Source organism: Peromyscus leucopus, chromosome 12 (genome assembly GCF_004664715.2).
Source record: "Peromyscus leucopus breed LL Stock chromosome 12, UCI_PerLeu_2.1, whole genome shotgun sequence".
Lineage (NCBI taxonomy): Eukaryota > Metazoa > Chordata > Mammalia > Rodentia > Cricetidae > Peromyscus > Peromyscus leucopus.
Window position 1 is genome coordinate 33082667 of NC_051073.1, and position 19084 is coordinate 33101750.

Sequence of the window (19084 nt, forward strand, 5' to 3'; positions counted from 1 at the left end):
AAGTTGATTCTAACCTTCATGGATAACTTTTGAAAGGTTCAAGACTCCAGTAGAAGAATTAGCTGCAGATGTAGTAGAAAAATCAAATTAGGATTACACATGAAACCTGAAGATATGAATGAATTGCTATAATCAATTTTAAAATAGAAAGTGTTACTTCTTATGAATAAGTATAGTGCTTTTAGATGGCCCTGGATAGGCACCTATGAGAGCTATTTGATAAGTTGACATGGGTAGGTTTCTTGAATCCAGAAGTTTGAGGTTAACCTTTGGGCACAGGGAGACTGAGTCTCTAGTGCAAAAAGAAAAGTGGTTTTTGAGATAGAATTTACTCTTGGTGAAGAGTAGATTAAATATTGCTAAAAGGTCAAGAAAAGACTAATATACTACCAAACTCAGTTTATAAAGAGGTTTGAAAGTTTCATTCCAATTTTTACTAAGATCACAGATTTTCTCTTCCCTGGTGCTAGGGATTGAACCTAGGGTGTTGCTCATGATAGGCAAGGACTCTACCACTGAGCTACATCCTTAGCTCTTTCCAATTTTGTGAAGTTCTACTTCATTGTAGCGTGGTGATGCTGTCTGAATTACATTCCAAAGAAGTCTTTGTGAAAAGGAGAACCAACTGATGTGGCAACTTCATTATTTTTTTCTCTCTTTTTTTCATTATTAGAGTATATTCATTGTACAAAATAATGGGTTTTATTATAAGATTTTTTTTTATACACAGATATAATAAACTTTGCCTGTATTCATCCCATCAGTACACTCCCTTGTTCACCCTTCTTTCTCCCACTGGGTGTTTTTTGGTTGGGGGTGGGTGGGTGGGTGGGTGGGAGGAGGGCAGTGTTTCATGTATTCAGGCTGGCTTCAAACTTATGTGACTGAGGATGACCGTGAACTTCTGATCTTGGTTTCGCTTGCCAAGTGCTGGGATTAGAAACACGTACCAATACACCTCTTCTGTGTTGTCCTAGGGACTGAAGTAGGAGGGGCTTTATGTATGCTAACAAAGTACTTTGACAATTGAGCTAAATTCCTAGTCCTTTAATGAGCTTTTTAAAACCAAGTATTTATAAGTAAAATACTTATACTAGATAGATGGTACAACTTGGTAGAACAAATCACAAAGCAATGAAAATGACATTTTCTTTTTCAGGAGTTTCTTTGAGTTGCTCCTGTTCTTTGGAAGAGATGAGTTTTATGAAGAACCCTTAAAGGATATTCTTGGCTCATTCCAGGTAAAACAATTCACTATTTTACATTTTTACACACACATTCATCAGTTTGATTCTCTAAAAATACTTTGCCATATTAAATTTTTGCTTAAAAGTTGTTATGGCCACTACAGTGACAGTTTTAAAGATTTCCCTATACTGGCAGATGAAGAAAGATCATAAATCAATTTTAACTGTATTCCTAAGCAGCTTATATCCAGGACACTAATTCTACATTAGGTAGGCCAGCATGGCTACCATGCTTAAAGAACCTAAGCATATGTGGGAATAGAGTGACTCCCCCCGCTAGAACTTTCCCCTGGGGAAGAAGCAGTCTTGATGATTACAGAAGCAAACTGCTTGCCCTAGCTTGCTTTTTTTCTTTGCCTAGCTGATTTTCCCATCTCATAGTAACCTTTGTGGGTTGTTTGTTTTGGCCTCTAATGTAGGGGAAGAAAAGAAACAAATCTAGACAAGAATGACCAGTGAAGTGAAATGGCTCAGTTGGTAAAATACCTGCCCTCAAAAACATCAGGATCTGAGTTTGGCTTCCAACATCCAAAAAAAAATAGTTAGTGTAGGGGCTGGATAGATGACTTAGGGCTAAAGGTGATTGTGGCCAAACTGAATGACTTGAGTTCAATTCCCAAGGGGTTGTTGTCTAAATGTCACACGTGTGGTTTGACATGCAGGTGTTCACACATGTACACAGATTCTTGTAGAAAAAGTGTTAGACATAGTTGTTATCCTTCCGAAATTGCAGTGCAGAGACTAGTAGCTCACTGGCTACCCAGTCTAGCTGAACTGAGAAGCTCCAGGTTCAGTTGAAAGACTCTCAAAAATAAGGTGGAGAACAATTGAGGACGACATCCACCATCAATCTCTTGCCTCCACACTCATGAACACACTTCCATGTGCACCTGTATGAACTCACACACATGAATATATACATCCAGTGCACAAACATAGTCTGCTAAAAGATTTCAAGACCTCTTCTATACATCTAAAATATTTTGGTTCTTTTAGCCATATATTTAGGAAACAATAGTCTTAGTTAGGGTTGCTGTGAAGAGACCCCATGACCATGGTAACTCTTATAAAGAAAATGTTTAATTGAGGTGGGGGCTAACAGTTTCAGGGGTTTAGTCCATTATCATCTTGGTGGGAAGCACGGTGGCATGTAGGCAGACATGGTGCTGGAGAAGGAGCTGCTACATGTTGATATGCAGGCAACAGGAAATAGACTGATACAATGAGTAGTATCTTGAGCATATAGGAGACCCCCAAGCTGCCTCCATAGTGACACACTTCCTCCAATAAGGCCACACCTCCTAATAGTGCCACTCTACTTGGGGACCATTTTGTTTCAAATTGCCACATTCCACTCCCTGGCCCCAAAGGCTTTTAGCCATATCATAATGCAAAAATGCGTTCAGTCCAACTTCAAAAGTCCTCATATTCTATAATAATACCAAGCTTATTTAAAAATCCAAGGTTCAAAGTTTCTTCTGAGATTCATGCAATCTTTTAATTGTAATTACCTATAAAATCAAAATCAAAAAGCAGATCACATATTTTCAACATATGGTGGCACAGGATATACATTACCATTCTAAAACATAGGGAAGGAAACATATTGAGGAAATACCAGACAAGCAAGACAGAAAACCAGCTGGATAAACTTCAAACTCTGCATGTCCATGTCTGATGTCAAAAGGCTTTTCAGATCTTCAACTCCTTTCAGCATTGTTGACTGTAACACACTTCTTTCTCTTGGGCTGGTTTCACTCCCTGTGAGCAGCTTTCCTGGACAGGTATTCCATGGCTCTGGCATCTCTTAACATCTTGGGGTCTCCCAGGCAATCCAGGCTTCACCTTCACAGCTTGACGAAATGGCCTCTCTAAGCTTCCTGACACATGCCTGGTCTCAGCAGCTTTCCTTAATCACTGAGGAAGGTTCCACAACACCTTTCTTTTATCCTTGAAACCAGTACCATGTGGCCGAAGCTGCCAAATTCTGCTGCTTCCTAGGGCTGGAAAATGGCCCCTTTGTTCAATTAGTTCTTCACCAGCTTTCTGTTTTTGATAGTTCCTTTCACTGCTTAAACTTGGCTGTCCTAAAACTTGCTCTGTAGATCAGGCTGGCCTAGAACTCAGAGATGTTTCAAATTACATTTTCACCAGCTTTCTGTTTTTGATGAATTCCTTCACTGCCTAAGCTTGGCTGTTCTGGAACTTGCTCTTTAGACCAGGCTGGCTCAGAGATTTACCAGCCTCTGTATTCCAAGTGCTGAGATTAAAGATGTTCACCACCACACCAGCTCTAAGCTTTTCTTTAATTCCTTTTCACAAGTTGGAAACTTAGCTGGGTGTGATCTTACTCTGAGGTCACCACTCCTTTTTCAAACCACACCACAAACACACAGTACTCTGCTCATCCATGTGTTTTCACTATTCATCAGCACTTCTTTGGGGTTGGAATAAAACATGGCATACTTGAAGCACCTTCAGGGGCTGATCTGTGGCCTGTCATAAATAATTTTACCATAGTATTGAAGGCTTACGACCATTAAGGAGTTTAGCTGTATTATGAAAATTATATTCAGCATTCTACTGTGCCTATTCTTAATGCAACAAAATAGATCAAAATACCTGTTTTCCTAATATCAGCACTTGGTAGGCAGAAACTGGCAGCTCTCTGTGAATTCAAGAGCAGTTTTGTCTTCATAGTGATTTCCAGATCAGCCAGAGGTACATAGTGAAATCCTGTCTCACAAATACACAAATAGGAAATAACAAAAACCAAAGCAAAACTGTTTTCATGACATTCATAATCTATTCACATTATATATTCAAGTTTTTTAACACTTAGTAATTTTCCATTTCACTTTGTGTTTGACACCTGTTTTTGGTAATGTACTCTTGAACTTCTCTGCTTAGCGATGTTTATTGAGTCCACACACTGTGCTCAGCACTGAGCTCCATGAAAAACAGCAGTAAGCAGAATACTGAACTCTTTAGTCGTGGCAGAAAGATAATAAGTCAGAACTTTTAAAGTGAGTATTTTGGAAAGCAGCAGCTACACTAGAGTTAAACCAGATAGGAGCTGGAGAATGCTGGCACAGAGGTGCCGGAGAAAGGACAGGCAGTGTTAAATGATGGGCTCGGCGAGTATGGCTGTGCGCTGATGCTGGAAAACATCTTAGTGGTGGGAGACATTGAAAGATTTTTTTATTCCTTTTTTATATGCACATATATACATATATATAAAGTTTTGTTTTATGTATCTGGGTGTTTTTGTCTACATGCCTATTTCCCAACTCCAACTAAGGTTGTTTTTTACTTAAAATGTATGTAAGTATCTGTGAAGAAATGTATCTTGTATTTTTCTCTTGTGAGCAGAATATAATCAGTTATTGAAAATCTGCCACAATCAACCCTCACACCCCAAAACAACCCTTAAGGGAAAGTTAGATGTGTGTGTGGTGTTACAGTCAAAAGGGGCTGGATCAAAAAATAATCTGTGGGATGAAAATCTCAAATATTTACTGAAGAAGCCTACTTTTGACAGTGTATATAAAAATGGAAAGTAAAATTGGTGACTAGAGAGATGGCTCAGTGGTTAAAAGCACTGGCTGCTCTCGCAGAGGACCTGGATTCAATTTCTAGCACCTACATGGAGATTCACAACTGTCTATAACTCCAGTTCCAGGGGATCTAAAACCCTCACACAGACATACATGCACACAAAACACCAATGCCATAAAATGAAAATAAATAAAAATTTAAAAAAATGTTTAATTGTGAGAAACAGAGGAAAAGATAGTATCATCTATGAAAGAAACATTTGCCAAGTGTACCATACATGTAACATTGGAAATGAAAATAATTGATGTTAGAATTAAGTTTAGATTCTTAAACTATTTTCTGAAGACTATGTTCTTAGTTTTATTGGATGAGATAAAGCTTTAGTAACTTTTCATTGGCATTTATCTACTTCAAATAGCTAACTGCTTTGTAATTCTTATATATCGTTCCCTGAGAAATGCTTGCTTTTGGTGTTTAAAAATAATCTTATGTTTGAAAAATATCATATCTGTTGAATTTAAATAACTTAGGGAGGTATAAAAGGCAGAGTTATTTTTAAGCTGTTTTTCCTCCCAGATAAGGTCTGTCCAGGAAGTCACTATGCCTAGACTGGCCTTGAACTCACAAAAATCCATCTGTCTCTGCCTCCCAAGTGCTGGGACAAAAGGTGTGTGCCACTACCCCTGGCTGAAGCATAATTTTAAGTAAGAGACTGTTAGCCCAAAAGCTAGATTCAAGTGTTTAAAAGATTGAACTGTCACCACCAATGTATTATATGTCTTCTGAAAGAGCAGAATCTGGGCCATGGAATAGCAGTTATCTCGAGAGGATATTAAATATTGTGCAGTAATACTTTTTCCATATAGTATCCAGTTTGTTAGTAAGCAAAGATATTATATTCTAACCACCTTGATGTCTGCTGTTGTCAAGAGCAGGCATGTAAATGACCAAAAAAATGATAAGATTAGCATTTTGTAAGTAGTTCTAAGAACATATTAGGGTTGAGATATTCATTGTTCACTGAAAGCAGACTGTAATTACAGAATTAAAATTCGCAATATATTAATGCTTGAGGCAGTCCATATTTTCTCAGATAACATATATCACAGAAAATTAGGCATGCAGAATAGTAGAGAATATTAAGGCCAGTCCTATTTTAACATAGTGAAGCAAAGAGAGTCATTCATTTATCCATTCAGACAAAATCTAAGATTTAGTAAGTTGCCCTGCTGGTGGCAGGCAGCATAGAGAGCAATAGGACCTCTTTCTTCTCCAGACTGCAAGTGCTTGTTCTACTAAACTGGATTTTGCATGTATTTCTTTGGGTGGGCTCCTGTGTTCAAGTAAGTCTTACATACATATCTTAAATCTTCAGGTCTTGTGTTATGGGTTAGAACAATAAGATTAGCACATTGTCTGCTAGTTATGTTAGTTCATTATTTATTTACAATATGTTGTGTAATAATGATGCCCAGTTTAAAATTCCTTATACCAATTATTATAGAAAGGTTTTGTTGAAATCTGTTGACCTCTGAGTTTCTATTATCCACCCCCCATCCCCAGTCCTTTGTGTGCAATGATGTGCTGTGTATGTCTGTAGTATGTTGTGTGTATGTTATGTGCTTGTTAGAGGGAGTGTGTGCATATGTGTGAAGGTGCACGTGGAGGCTCGAGGTCAACTTCTGGTGGTGTTGTATTCAGTCACTCTTAGTCCTTGAAGTAGTAGCTCTCACTGAGCCCTAAGCTCATTAATTTGACTAGGTTGGCTGCCTAATAAGCTTTAGGGATTCTCTTGTCTCATGATGATGGACTCCTCAGGCCATCTCCCTATCTCTTTTGACTTCTTTGTCTTAGAGCAGGTCTGCCTCTGGGCCCTGACTCTGCTGTCCTTCCCAAGGGACTGTGATATGTAAGGGTGAAGAACAGGGTGTAGGTCAGGAAGTGCAATCAAACATCTGACTTTTTCAGGGATCCAAACTCAGTTCCTCATCATGGTAAGCACTCTCTCTAATGGATCAAGCCATTTTCCTGGCCCTAGTTTCTGTTATAGCCGAACCATTCCACTACCTTCCTTTTCTGTAGCTGATGCTCAGGGCCTGACAAATGGGTCAAAAACTCATTAAAAAACTTCAAGTGAAAGGCTTTTCAATACCAAATTCTGCCTTAAAAATTTAAAGATAGCATGCCAATAATAATAACAACCATAGAATGAAAAATATACATTCACTGAAAATTTTCTCCATTAAAAGTATTTTTTCTAAAACAGTAATGTTTTTATTATTATGAATGTTCCTTTATATTAGAAAACATAGAATATTTTAGTTACTTTCGAACTCATCATGGAAAAGAGAAACAATTTATTTTAAAAATATATAACAACCATTAATATTACATTTTTTGCCATGTGATAGCAATGAAATTGTAATATAAAAATCAGTGATAGGTAAATGATCTTTAAAACCTTTTTTTCATTTCATAGTACTGTAAAGATTTTTGTTTGATTTTTTTTTTTTTTTTTGAAGACGGTTTTGTATGCTAGCCTAGCCTCCAGCTCTCTATGTAGCCTGAAATGACGTTGAGCTTCTGATCTTCCTGTTGCATTCTCAGTGCAGCGGTTTTATGTGATGCTAAGGATCAAACCTAATGCCTTGGGCATGCTGGGCAAACATACCCAATCTTGATTTTACTGATCTGTGTATTTTGTAAATAACCATACTGAAGACCATTTACATTTTTGCTTCCATTTGATATGGTAACTTACTTACAAAGAATTTGATACATGATATTATAAGTAAGCAAAATGCCCATGATGCCTTCATCTACACAAATGCCTGTGAAATCTATTTTGATCAAAAAATTAACACTAAGAATATACCTCTGGATCTGGAGAGATAGCTCAGCTGTTAAGAGAATATGTTGCTCTTCCAGAAGACCCAGGTTTGATTCCTAGTACCCACATGACAGCTCATAAACATCTGTAACTCCAGTGCCAGGGAATCTGCCATCTACTGGCTTCCATGGGCACTGTACTTTACACACATGGTGTAGAAACATAAATGCAGGCAAAACATCTGAAATAAAAGAAAATTTTTAAAAGAAAAAAAAAAAAGGATCTTCTTTGGCATACCTTTCCTGACTATTAAAAAAAAAAAACTTTAAAAACAACAACAACAAAAGCTTACGTGTGTTTGTGCAAGCATGTTGTGTGGTATATGCACAAATGAGTGCATTGGTGTTTATACTCATGTGCTCACATGCACAGGACAGAGAGGATATTGCGTGTCCTTTATCACTCTCTGCCTGATTTTTTGAGACAGGGTCACTCTTTAAACCTGAAGTTGGATGCCTGGCCAGTGAGTTTCCTGAAGCTGTCTGCCTTTGCCCTCAACAATGTTGTCACAGGCATGTCTGATTTTTTTTTTTTAATGGCAGTGCTTGGGAATTAAACCCAGGTCCTCTTGTTTATACATAGCAAGTGCTGTGACCCCCTGAGTTATGGCTCCAGACCTGAATAAACTCCTAATTACCTAAGGAAAGTAAGGTACTAACACTCAAGACCTTCTTCTTAATATATAATTAAGAGTGGATTAGTATAGATTTACAGTAGTTACATCTTATTATGGATTGAAGTAGATAGCAAACACTTCTTAAGAAGTGGAAATATACACAGACAATACAATAGTCAATTATTTGACTTATTAGGATAGTTTTCAGATAGCCTTGTGGAATTTGGAGAAGAGTGACATGAGAAAAAGGCACAGGTAAAGTACAAGGTGAATTGGAATTTGTTGAAGAAAAGGATGCGGGTTGGGCCTTCAATTTCTAATTATGACAAGTTGATCAAGGGGTCAAACCAGTTTCTAAAAAGATCTAGACACTGAAAAACTGTTTTATGACACATGTAGAATTTAAAATGGCATCCACTGTAGTATGGAATAAAACCTTCCTTCAGAACATCAGTCCCATTTTCCAATCGATTCTGAAAGAAAAGTGAGTACAGAGTTGTGTTTTCTTCATATCCCTGGCAAAGGCACCAGATTGACAGGAAATATCTGAAGGAATTGTGATCAGCCCACTGCACTAAGTACAACAGGAAATAGTTAAGGTAGAGGAGTGTGTTTGTGTACACCTATGTATTGTTTCAGAAACATTCTAAACATATCCCCCGTGCTCTAGGAGAGAAAACAATTCTATGGTGCTGTATGTGCTTTCTTACTAACTTTGGAGGTGTTGGATTAAATACCATGCAAAAGCCATTAGTACTAGTTAAAGAAGGGAACTACTTTCTTATTTATTTATTCTCTTTCACTATGTCTTTTAAAAAATAGACCACACTGTAATGTTTCATTTTTATTACCTGTCATATTATTTATCATAGGAATGCTGTCTAAAATGTAACACACTACACAACAAGCACACACATAAACATACCAGGAAAATCACATTGATGGACTACACATGAAATGAGGAGGGTAGAGTTGAAAATGTATCTTATGAGATGCAGAGTGTGTATTGTCATCCTAGTCAGGGCGGAAGCTGAGCTAGGATTGTTTGGCATAGGAGTCTGGGAGCAGTCTGGAAAACAGTAATATCTCATCTCTTACATGCACGCATGCACGCACGCACGCACAGCTACAGCTACCTACCTATCTTACTCTTAAATTTTCTTGGGGGTAGTAACTGCAAAAAATAAAAAGATTGTTATGGCTTTCTCTGAGGAACTTTCAGTGGTCTAAATAGAGGGCTTTGGAACTTTTTTTTTTTTTAACATAGGGTTTAAACTAAACCTCCACTTGTTTCTTTGGAAACTGACAGTGTACACTAACAGACGCCCAGTTCTAAATACCTTAGCATAACTGACAATTGGCTGGTAATTCATGTGCCGTTACACATACTTTTTCTTCCCACATACTGCTTAATAATAAATGTTTTAGCATACTGATGAGAAAATGCACATTGTTTTTGATGCTCAGGCAAGTAGGTATCCTAAAATATATTATTTGACACATGCACACACACTTTTTTTCAAAATGTTAAACTACTGTAAGAAATGAAAGCTACCATTTATTGATTGCTTACTATATGTGAGGTAATATCCCAAGACCCTTTTAGTACTGTGTATTGTTATTTACCCCTCACAACAATCTTATGAAATAGGTTCTTTTAGTAGGCCAATGAACTGCTAGAGCACAGGAGCTTAACTAATTTGCCCACTCCAGGATTTTTTTTTTTACTTGCTTATTTTAATTTGGGGACACCCTTGAATAACATTTAGGAGTTAACTTATTTCCTAATGTTTGAACTTAATGATCCTTTGACCTACTTGATATTATTTTTTTGTTATTAAAAAAGAAAAAAACAAAAAACAACCAAAACCCAAAAAACTTTGAGCTCTTGAGTGTGGTGCACTCCTCTAGTTCCTGCTGCCTGGAAGCCTGATGTGGGAGGACAGATTGAGCTCAGCAACCTGAGACCAACCCAGGGAAAAGGGATACTGCATTTGAAACTTTTTTTTTCAATTTCTCCCATCTTGTTCTTTAATAAAATAAAGAAAACCCCCTTTTCCCTTAACTAGTAAGTGAAAATAGTACATAGAAATGTTTAGCCTAAAATGTAATGCTCAAATGATATAAAACATGATAGCTTAATACAAGTAAAGTAACAGCCACCTTGAATTTATTAGTTGATGATTCATCTAATAAGCAAAAGTTTTAACACAATTTAAAAAACAATGAAGCAAAATTTATAAGATGCTAAAGTATCTGCCTGAGGCATTTTGTAGGTACAGAAGAACTCTGGCAATTGTGCTTTAATTGCTATGCAGATCATATTCAACTATATTCAGATACTGTCAGCTTCATTATTGTCCTTTTCCTTAAGTGCTCAAGCTCAACTTACTTTTTAAAAATAAATTTACTCAGTCTTAGTTCATGTTTCAAAAATCTATTACTAAGTGTACCGAACAACGTTTCAAACTCTTAGTGCATAATGATCCAGAGTGAACAGTATAAGTAAACAAATGGTCCATATTTAAAGCTAGTCCCTCAAACGCAGTCAATAGGATTAAGTGAACCAACTTAATTTCCTTAACAGATTTCACAATGTAATGAAAGATATTGAAAAGCACTGTATATACCTAAAAAATACAGGGGATGGAGAGTTCTTATTAATTACTACTCTATTATCTTTATCTAAACTTGATGTAAACTGCTCCTATCATAGGTTTAATTCTTTCCTCAGTTGTTTTTTCTTCTTCTGCTAATCACAAATTTATTTCCAAATAAAGGGAAGTGGAGTTTTCTGTTTTGAAACCTGTTCCTGCACCTTAGATTTGGCATAAGTTCAGGACAAAGCAAGGGACCTGTGTCTCCTGTGCATAGAGTGTACATTCTGAGCAGCTCCTCCCCTTAGGCTCTTGCCTGCCATTGTTAAGAGGAAATTTTTGAATCCATATATAAATTTAACAGAGCATTTAATTTCCAGCTTTTTGCAACCTGGCTCTTTCCCTACAAGTGATTCACCTGTAAGTTTCACCCTTTGGTTACATTTTATCCCTGTTTTAATGGGACTTTTCTCAGTCTGATCATGTATATCTGTGTAACCTTTGGCATTAAGCCTATTTGTTATTAATGGGGTTTTGTTACCCTACTTAGGTTGCAATGGTACCCTTTTCTCTTATAATTTAGTAGCTATCACATGGCCATCAGTCACTTTATGGACAATGATGATCAAGTAGTTTTTAACCCCTTTAAATTCACAAAGCCGAAATGATTTTTCTCTCGTAGGAATGCCAGAATCACCTCCGCAGATATGGAAATGTGAATCTGGAACTGGTGACTCGAATCATTAGAGATGGTGGCCCATGGGAAGATCCAGTGTTGCAAGCTGTTCTTAAAGCCCAACCGGCATCTCAGGAGATAGGTACTTCAGGAGAATCAAAACCCCAGCCATTGCTTTTCTGACTTGGCCCAACGCTTCTTGACGCCAGCATTGTTACAGTTCTTCCTAGTAATGGGACCATGGCTGCTGACGTATTTACTGGATGTTACAGGGAATTTGTTTTATCCCTTCGGTTGCATTTTAGAAATCGGTTTAAGTAGGAATGCTTTTTTTGTTTGTTTTGTTTTTTTGTTTTGTTTTTAAAGCCCAAACCCCAAACTTCCTTTCATAAAAAGAACATGTAGAATATCCATTGCATAGGAGTTCTCTTGTGAAGCTTGGAACTCTGAATTTATTATCCCTGTTACTATTTTAATATACCACTGTATCTATATCTATAGTTAGTTCAATGCCCAGTGCACAGTAATTGCTTAATACGGACACATGTTGGTTGAATTATCACATGATGAATGAATCAGTTAAATTTCAAATAGGATAGAAATAGTATTTCCTAAACTAATAAAAATTTGTCTCATCCCCTCATTACTTACATCCTTCTTTGATATCAGCTCCTTTCATACAGATCCACAGTAGACTCTTAGGAGTCAAAATTTCTTACTGAAGCCAGAGGCTCTCTTCTCTACTCCTCCCTACTAATTCTTTAGTTTCCCATAGCATTAAAATGTTCTGAGTTCTAGGATATGTTAGATCACCAACATTTAGGATGTAAGCTTAACCATTAGTGAATAAGCATAAAAATGTAAAAAAATATTTTGAAATCGTGGAGAGAGTTTATAAAGTGCAGTTCTAAGAAAGTGCAAGAGAACAGACAAGCCCTTCCAACTTGGGAACAGTTTACACTAGCATGTGTTGAACATGTTAGGATATTCCCATTTGCACCAGATTAAGAGGTGGAGTGTGTGGAGAAGGGACTATGATGCTGGGCTTAATACTGAGTGTGGAGAAAGGGAAACATGGGAAGCTGCTGCTTGATGTTTTGATCTTGGAAAGCACTTAGAGAAGATCAAGAGGGAGACAGTTGGAATTGAGGCGAAACACTTGCTTATTGAGGAAAGTTATGAAGAGTAAAATATAGGAAAGATAAGGGCATGATGAAAGGAAACTAGGAAATGTGGCCAGAGGAGATAGAGGGTAGCATCAAGAAAGCCATACATGGAGAAGGCAGGCGCTAGCTGGATGGTTCAGAAGGGAACGGCACTTACCACACATGCTCATTAACCCGAGTACAGTCCACATTGACAAGCTTGTTAACCTGAGTACAATACACACGTGCACGCACACGTTCTCTCTCTCTGTCTCTTTCTTTCTCACTCTCTGTCTCTCTCTGTGTCTTTCTCTTTGTCTCTCTCTCTCTCTCTCTCACACACACACACACCATTAACAGTTTTTTTATATATATATATATATATATTATATATATAATATATATATATATAATTTTTTAAGAGTGCAGAAGAGAAGAAAATTTATTAGGCTTTTAAGGGAGCTTTTAGGCTTCACTGAGTAAGAGCCAGGCCTGTTGTTAGCTGGTGTGAAGGCTGAGGGCTCTTCAGGTGGGCATCACATTAAAATAATGAACATGCCTTTTCTAACTAACTAGCATTCCGTCTTTGGGCAGAGGTTCTTTCTCTAGAGCCTCTTTAATATCGATGACTCTTTTGGTAGTAGTCATTATGGTAAAGTTCAGACTGAAATTTATTTTGCATTAACTCCAAGTCAGCGTTTACTTATACATTTTTTTAAATTTTTATTTATTTTTTAAATTACACTCATGATATTCATTACTTACACTCATGATATAAATCACATTTGTGGTATTCATAGATTACATTCGCAGTATTCATTCAATTTTAAATATTTAAATTTTAAATGTCGAATGTCATTTCTTGAAGGAGGTAGGAGGTCTTAAATACAGGCTTACAGCACAATGGGAGGACCCCCGGAGGGTAGAAGTTCGCTACTGATGTTTTACAATCTTGCATCTAAGCTGTTAACACCCATTATTCAGGATACACAGACAAGGAACTTCCCATAAGCATTCAGGAGGGTGGAACCTGGCAGGGAATTAGCATTGGGAGGATATCAAGGTCATTACTTATACATTTTAAACAGAAGTATAAGTAAAATGTTTAAGTCAAAATAAAATATAGTCCATCAGCACTTTAGTAGCTTTTGATGAAACTTAAATAATTGCAAAATGTTTGGATTTAAAAATCGTAAACTATAGGTTCCACTTTAGTCTCTGCCACTGATTTCTTTGTCATTGGAAAAGTCATTTAATCTCTAAATTGAATAGCATAGCACCTGTCATAAGGTTGTTGCTATGCTTAAGTAAACTTACAGAGTTAAGTGTGTTTGTATATTATGAAAATGAAAGTAAGCATAAATTAGTAATTATCCTTGGTGATACATGAACACAGTAATAGACCTCTTTGGCACAACTTTGCATTAATTTTATTTAATGTTTATTTATTCATGGTTCAGCTTTTTCATTAACTTAGCTTACACTTCTCTACAGTTAATCTGATTTAATGTGGTTTTAATGTACTAATTTAGCATTCAGTATTTTATAATAATGAGAATGTGGGACTACAAGAAGCAAAAGTGTGTAATCTTAGACTAGAGGAGCATTTTACACTTGCTACTTAAAACATTCTAATGCATTGATGAACTAAAGAACATTTGATTTTTTTTTTCCCTTTTCTAAAATTTTAAATCTGTTTTTAACCCCTTTTTTAGACTAAGAAGAATCAACTAGTATTTCTTGAGCACTGTTTTGGTGTTTTATTTTCATTTTATTAGCCGTATTAACTGCCTATGCAAAAATAAAAATTTCATTATGGAGCACGTTACTTAAATCTAATTAGATAGGATGTTTTAGTTGTAAAGTTTCAAGCAAAGTTTGAATATTTTTTGAGAGTAATAATATGTTTTCTTTTTTTAATATAGTGAACAAATACTTAAGTTCTGAAAATCCACTGTTCTTTGAACTACGTGCCAGATACCTAATTGCCTGTGAGCGCATACCTGAAGCAATGGCTCTTATTAAATCTTGTATAAATCACCCAGAAATCGGTAAAGACTTGTACTTCCATCAAGCACTCTTCACCTGTCTGTTTATGTCACCCGTAGAGGATCAGCTATTCCGGGAGGTATCATCTGAGACGATTTTTTTCCTCTTACCACTTTAACCTTACTAAAATTAAAACAGAAGCCCACTGTTAGGGAATTTCTTTTGCAGTAATACCCAAGATTTAGAGATCACATTATCTGAATGTGTTCTCTTAGGACCATTCTTTAAGTTCATGTGAACTAGTCAGGATCTGATATTAACAAGTGATTGAATTAATACAATATATTTACTAAATTTGTGGTATGATTCAGACATCAAATAAAAACTGAGAAACATGATTTTCCTCTTAAAGTGCTAAGAAGCTAAATGCTTATGTTTGCTTTTCACAATAAAAGAAGGAATTCTTTCCTAATCTGAACCTTACTTACCCATAAGCATTGATGACCTTACAAGTACTTGTGAAATGCATATGTTATACTCTAAAACTATGAGACCATGAAAGTATTTCAATATAGTGTGTAATTGTAAAAGAAACTAGAAATCTACCAGTACTTGCAAGTATTTTAGACAGTAACTACAACTAGATTTTTATACATTGTTGATGACAGAACTGATTCTTCCTTTCTTCTTATAGCATTTGTTGAAAACTGACTGCAAGAGTGGAATTGATATCATCTGTAACACTGAAAAGGAAGGCAAGACTTTGCTAGCCTTACAACTCTGTGAATCCTTTCTTATTCCACAGCTCCAGAATGGGGACATGTACTATATATGGTAAGTGTTTCTGATCATAAGTAGGAATGGAGAAATGATGAACAAAAGGAGGATTGATTCTGTTCTGATGAACAGAAGTGGATTTGGACTTTATATTTTCCTTACAGTTGTGTGAAAGTGTTCAACTACTTAAAAAGGTTTAGATTTATTAATTTTTATTAGTGTCTATGTATATGAGTATGTGTATATGAGTGCAGATACCCTTGGAGACCAGAAGAAGGCATCAGAACGTCTGGAGCTAGAGTTGACTGGTGTTTGTGAGCCATCAAACATGGGCGCTAGGAACTGACTTAGAGTCTTCGACAACAGCACTCCAAGTTCTTAACCACCAGACCATCTCTCCAGCCACATTTTTTGGGGGGTGGGGAGTACAGGGATATATTTTGCTTACCAAGTCCAACCCCCCATCCCTAATTTAACACAGACAAAAGGGAAATTAAGCTTTTACCATCTAAGAATTAAAAAACAAAATAAAACTTTTGTGTGCGAAGAATGTGCATATTATTTTGGAATATGTTGGAGATATATATATATATATATATATATATATATATATATATATATATATATATATATGTTCATTTGTAAAATACTAAATGAATTATTCATCTTATGGTTTCCAGCTATCATTTTGTCTTATAAATCTGTTGCAGTTAGGCCATATATGCTCCTAAATATAATTCAGATTGATCTACTTACTTTCTTTATCCATCTCCCTTTTACAAAAACACTCCTTATTTAAAATGTTTACCATCATCTTTAATATCATTTCATGTGTGCACTTATCTTACTAAATTCCTCAAGAAGCTTCAGCATTTAGGAATATAGCAGTTACCAGATTATCTGGATTGGGACAATAGCTTAGTTATAGAATAGTTGATAGGCATCTGTGAAACAATGGTAACAGACCAAAAATAAAATAAAATACCCCAGATTATCAGCTAACAAAAATTTATTGAACAAATGTTATTTCTTGGTATCCTGAAGGTTACATTGAATATATGTAGGAAGCTAGTGACTTATTAAACTTTAGTACATTACCAGGCAGTTCTCTAGGGATGTCTTTAAAGATATTGAATCTTGGGCTGGAGAGATGGCTCAGTGGATAAGAGCACTGAGTTCAATTCCCAGCAACCACATGGTGGCTCCCAACCATCTGTAATGAGATCTGGCGCCCTCTTCTGGCCTGCAGGCAGAACACTGTATACATAATAAATAAATCTTAAAAAAAAAAAAAAGAGATATTGAATCTTTATTGTGAACATTGACTTTTTTAGTTTTTAAGTGTCAGTTACTGTCTCCATCATGCATTGTGTTACTGAGGAGATTTGTGTGCATTAGTCCTGAGAAATATGATTCATAAAATACATAAACAAGCCCATCCAGCATCCCAGGAAGGCAGTGCTTAAGGAGATTTAAAATCAAAATCACTGTGAGTAGCAAACACATTGTTTCTTCCTTACTAGAGCAGTGATAATCATTTAAAAAATTTTCATAGTACAGAATAATGGAGTAATGAATTTTTAACTGAAGAATGTTTGTTACTCTGTCCTGGCCCAAAGCACTTTTTGATACCAGATTTGTTACATTTCTTTCTAGTGGAATTATATTTACCTGGTGTTACTTACAAGGTCACGCCCTCTTATGCAGAAAGGAGCCCAGTGCCCAGTGAGCCCAAATCTGCTTGCATGTGTTGATGTGTTGGGCTCACAAGACAGAGTAAATAACTTTGGAAAAAGGGAAAACTTTCTACCAACTATTTTTATTAGTTCCAAATGACAATGCTTTGCATAACGTTAGGGCAGATTTTAAAGTATGCTAATTTTGAGTTATATCCTTATGCTCTGCCTTTACCTCAAAACCCACTGCCTTTATTTGTTCTTGTTCGTCCTTGACCATGGATTAGAAAAGAATCTATCAGGGGGGTGGCGACGCCTTTAATAGCATTGGAGCAGAGCAGGGATCTCTGTGAGTTCGAGGCCAGCTGGGCTACCAAGTGGCTCAGAAAGCGCAAGCTAGCTATGTCTCGATCTATCTATAGTTTGTCTGTTCAAAAATATTGCATGTTACCAGAAAAGCACATGATTAAAGATGATATAAAGGATACAGTTTTAAAATCAGTACTATAACAGTGCTAAAATTTTAAAATTACTTTTAGTATCTTAACAGAATGAAATACTCTACAATACTGGTTTCTAAATTTGCAAGTAGTATGTTTATTGCTCTAGTTGGCACTGGAACCTGGGAGAATGAAGCCAATAAATGAGGTGGACTAAAGTCTCATGCAATAACTAACTTTATTGAGAGCATCAGACAATTTATACTCTGAGGGTTAAGAGGAATCACATGAGTACAGTGTACAATCATAAGGGCAAGCCACACATGGCAAAAACATGTTTTTCCATAGAGGTGTATAAACAAATAACAATAGCCTGTTGTAATGAATAATCAGAAGTAAACTCACTCCTATCTGCTATACCTGGGAGGGGCATGAAAACACATTCCAAGAATAATTCTGTGTTTTTGAAGAAAATGAGGTCACAAGACTTTTGTCTTATTTTCTTGGAGCTTTCTCACAAGTACTCAGAATTCATCTCACCTGACTCCATTCTGGATGGCATTCTGACAATAGTATACTAAAGGTCAATGTGTGTGTTTTAAAGTTATAACATCAGTATTAGTACATTAAAATTAGAACTGCTTTGATTCATCACTATAGATTTCTTAGGTGTGCCAACTTAGCATTTTAAATCATTACTATCAATGCAAAATTATAATTTCTTTTTTATTTTTTCTCTCTTAATTTCTATTAATCTCAAAGGTAGGACAGATGATGTGCACATTTATAATTATTTTATGTATATCATAGCTAGGATAGTATAGAATCGGGGAAAGGTAACTAATGTCTGTACTTGAATAAACTATTTTTTTGGTATATGTTTTTTCTCATTTACAGGGAGTTGATTTTCATATGGAGTAAACTACAGCTTAAATCAAATCCTTCGAAACAAGTGTTTGTAGATCAATGTTATCAACTTTTAAGAACAGCAACTAATGTGAGAGTCATATTTCCTTTCATGAAAATCATTAAAGATGAGGTACATATGATATTTATCCTTTTAGTTTTAGCTTTTTAAGGCTGCATTCTCTGTATTTCACAATCTTTTCTCTCCAGCTTCAAACATTCAGCATGGTACATGAAATAGAGGGGGAAAAGCCAGTCTGTTGTTACTTAATTTGAGAACAATTGCTTCAATATAAAATGTTTTTCTTATGACTTAACCATATTTATCATTTTTACCATTTTAAGTTGTGTTTTTGAACATTAATTTACAAATGATCTGATCACACCCATTAACTGTCTCAGAAAATCTTAGTTGATAGTAAAACTCTATTTAGTTAAGTGAGATTACCATAATATAAGAGACAAAGAGAACAGGAGGCTTGCAAATGGTTACTTTTTCCTATAATCCATAACCATATGTAGGCAGTATGACATGCAACACACACAGATACCTTATAACATAAAGAC

General features: G+C 36.0%; 1 protein-coding gene across 1 annotated transcript in view; it reads left to right on the forward strand.

Annotated features, from left to right (window-relative positions):
• The window catches only part of Znf654 (zinc finger protein 654), a 55583-nt gene that overhangs the window by 29784 nt on the left and 6715 nt on the right, over positions 1-19084 (forward strand). The window contains exons 3-7 of the mRNA XM_028892666.2: positions 1160-1241; positions 11591-11726; positions 14655-14857; positions 15413-15552; positions 18509-18650. Coding sequence (XP_028748499.2) covers positions 1160-1241; positions 11591-11726; positions 14655-14857; positions 15413-15552; positions 18509-18650 — 703 coding nt within the window. The remainder of the gene's footprint in view (positions 1-1159; positions 1242-11590; positions 11727-14654; positions 14858-15412; positions 15553-18508; positions 18651-19084) is intronic.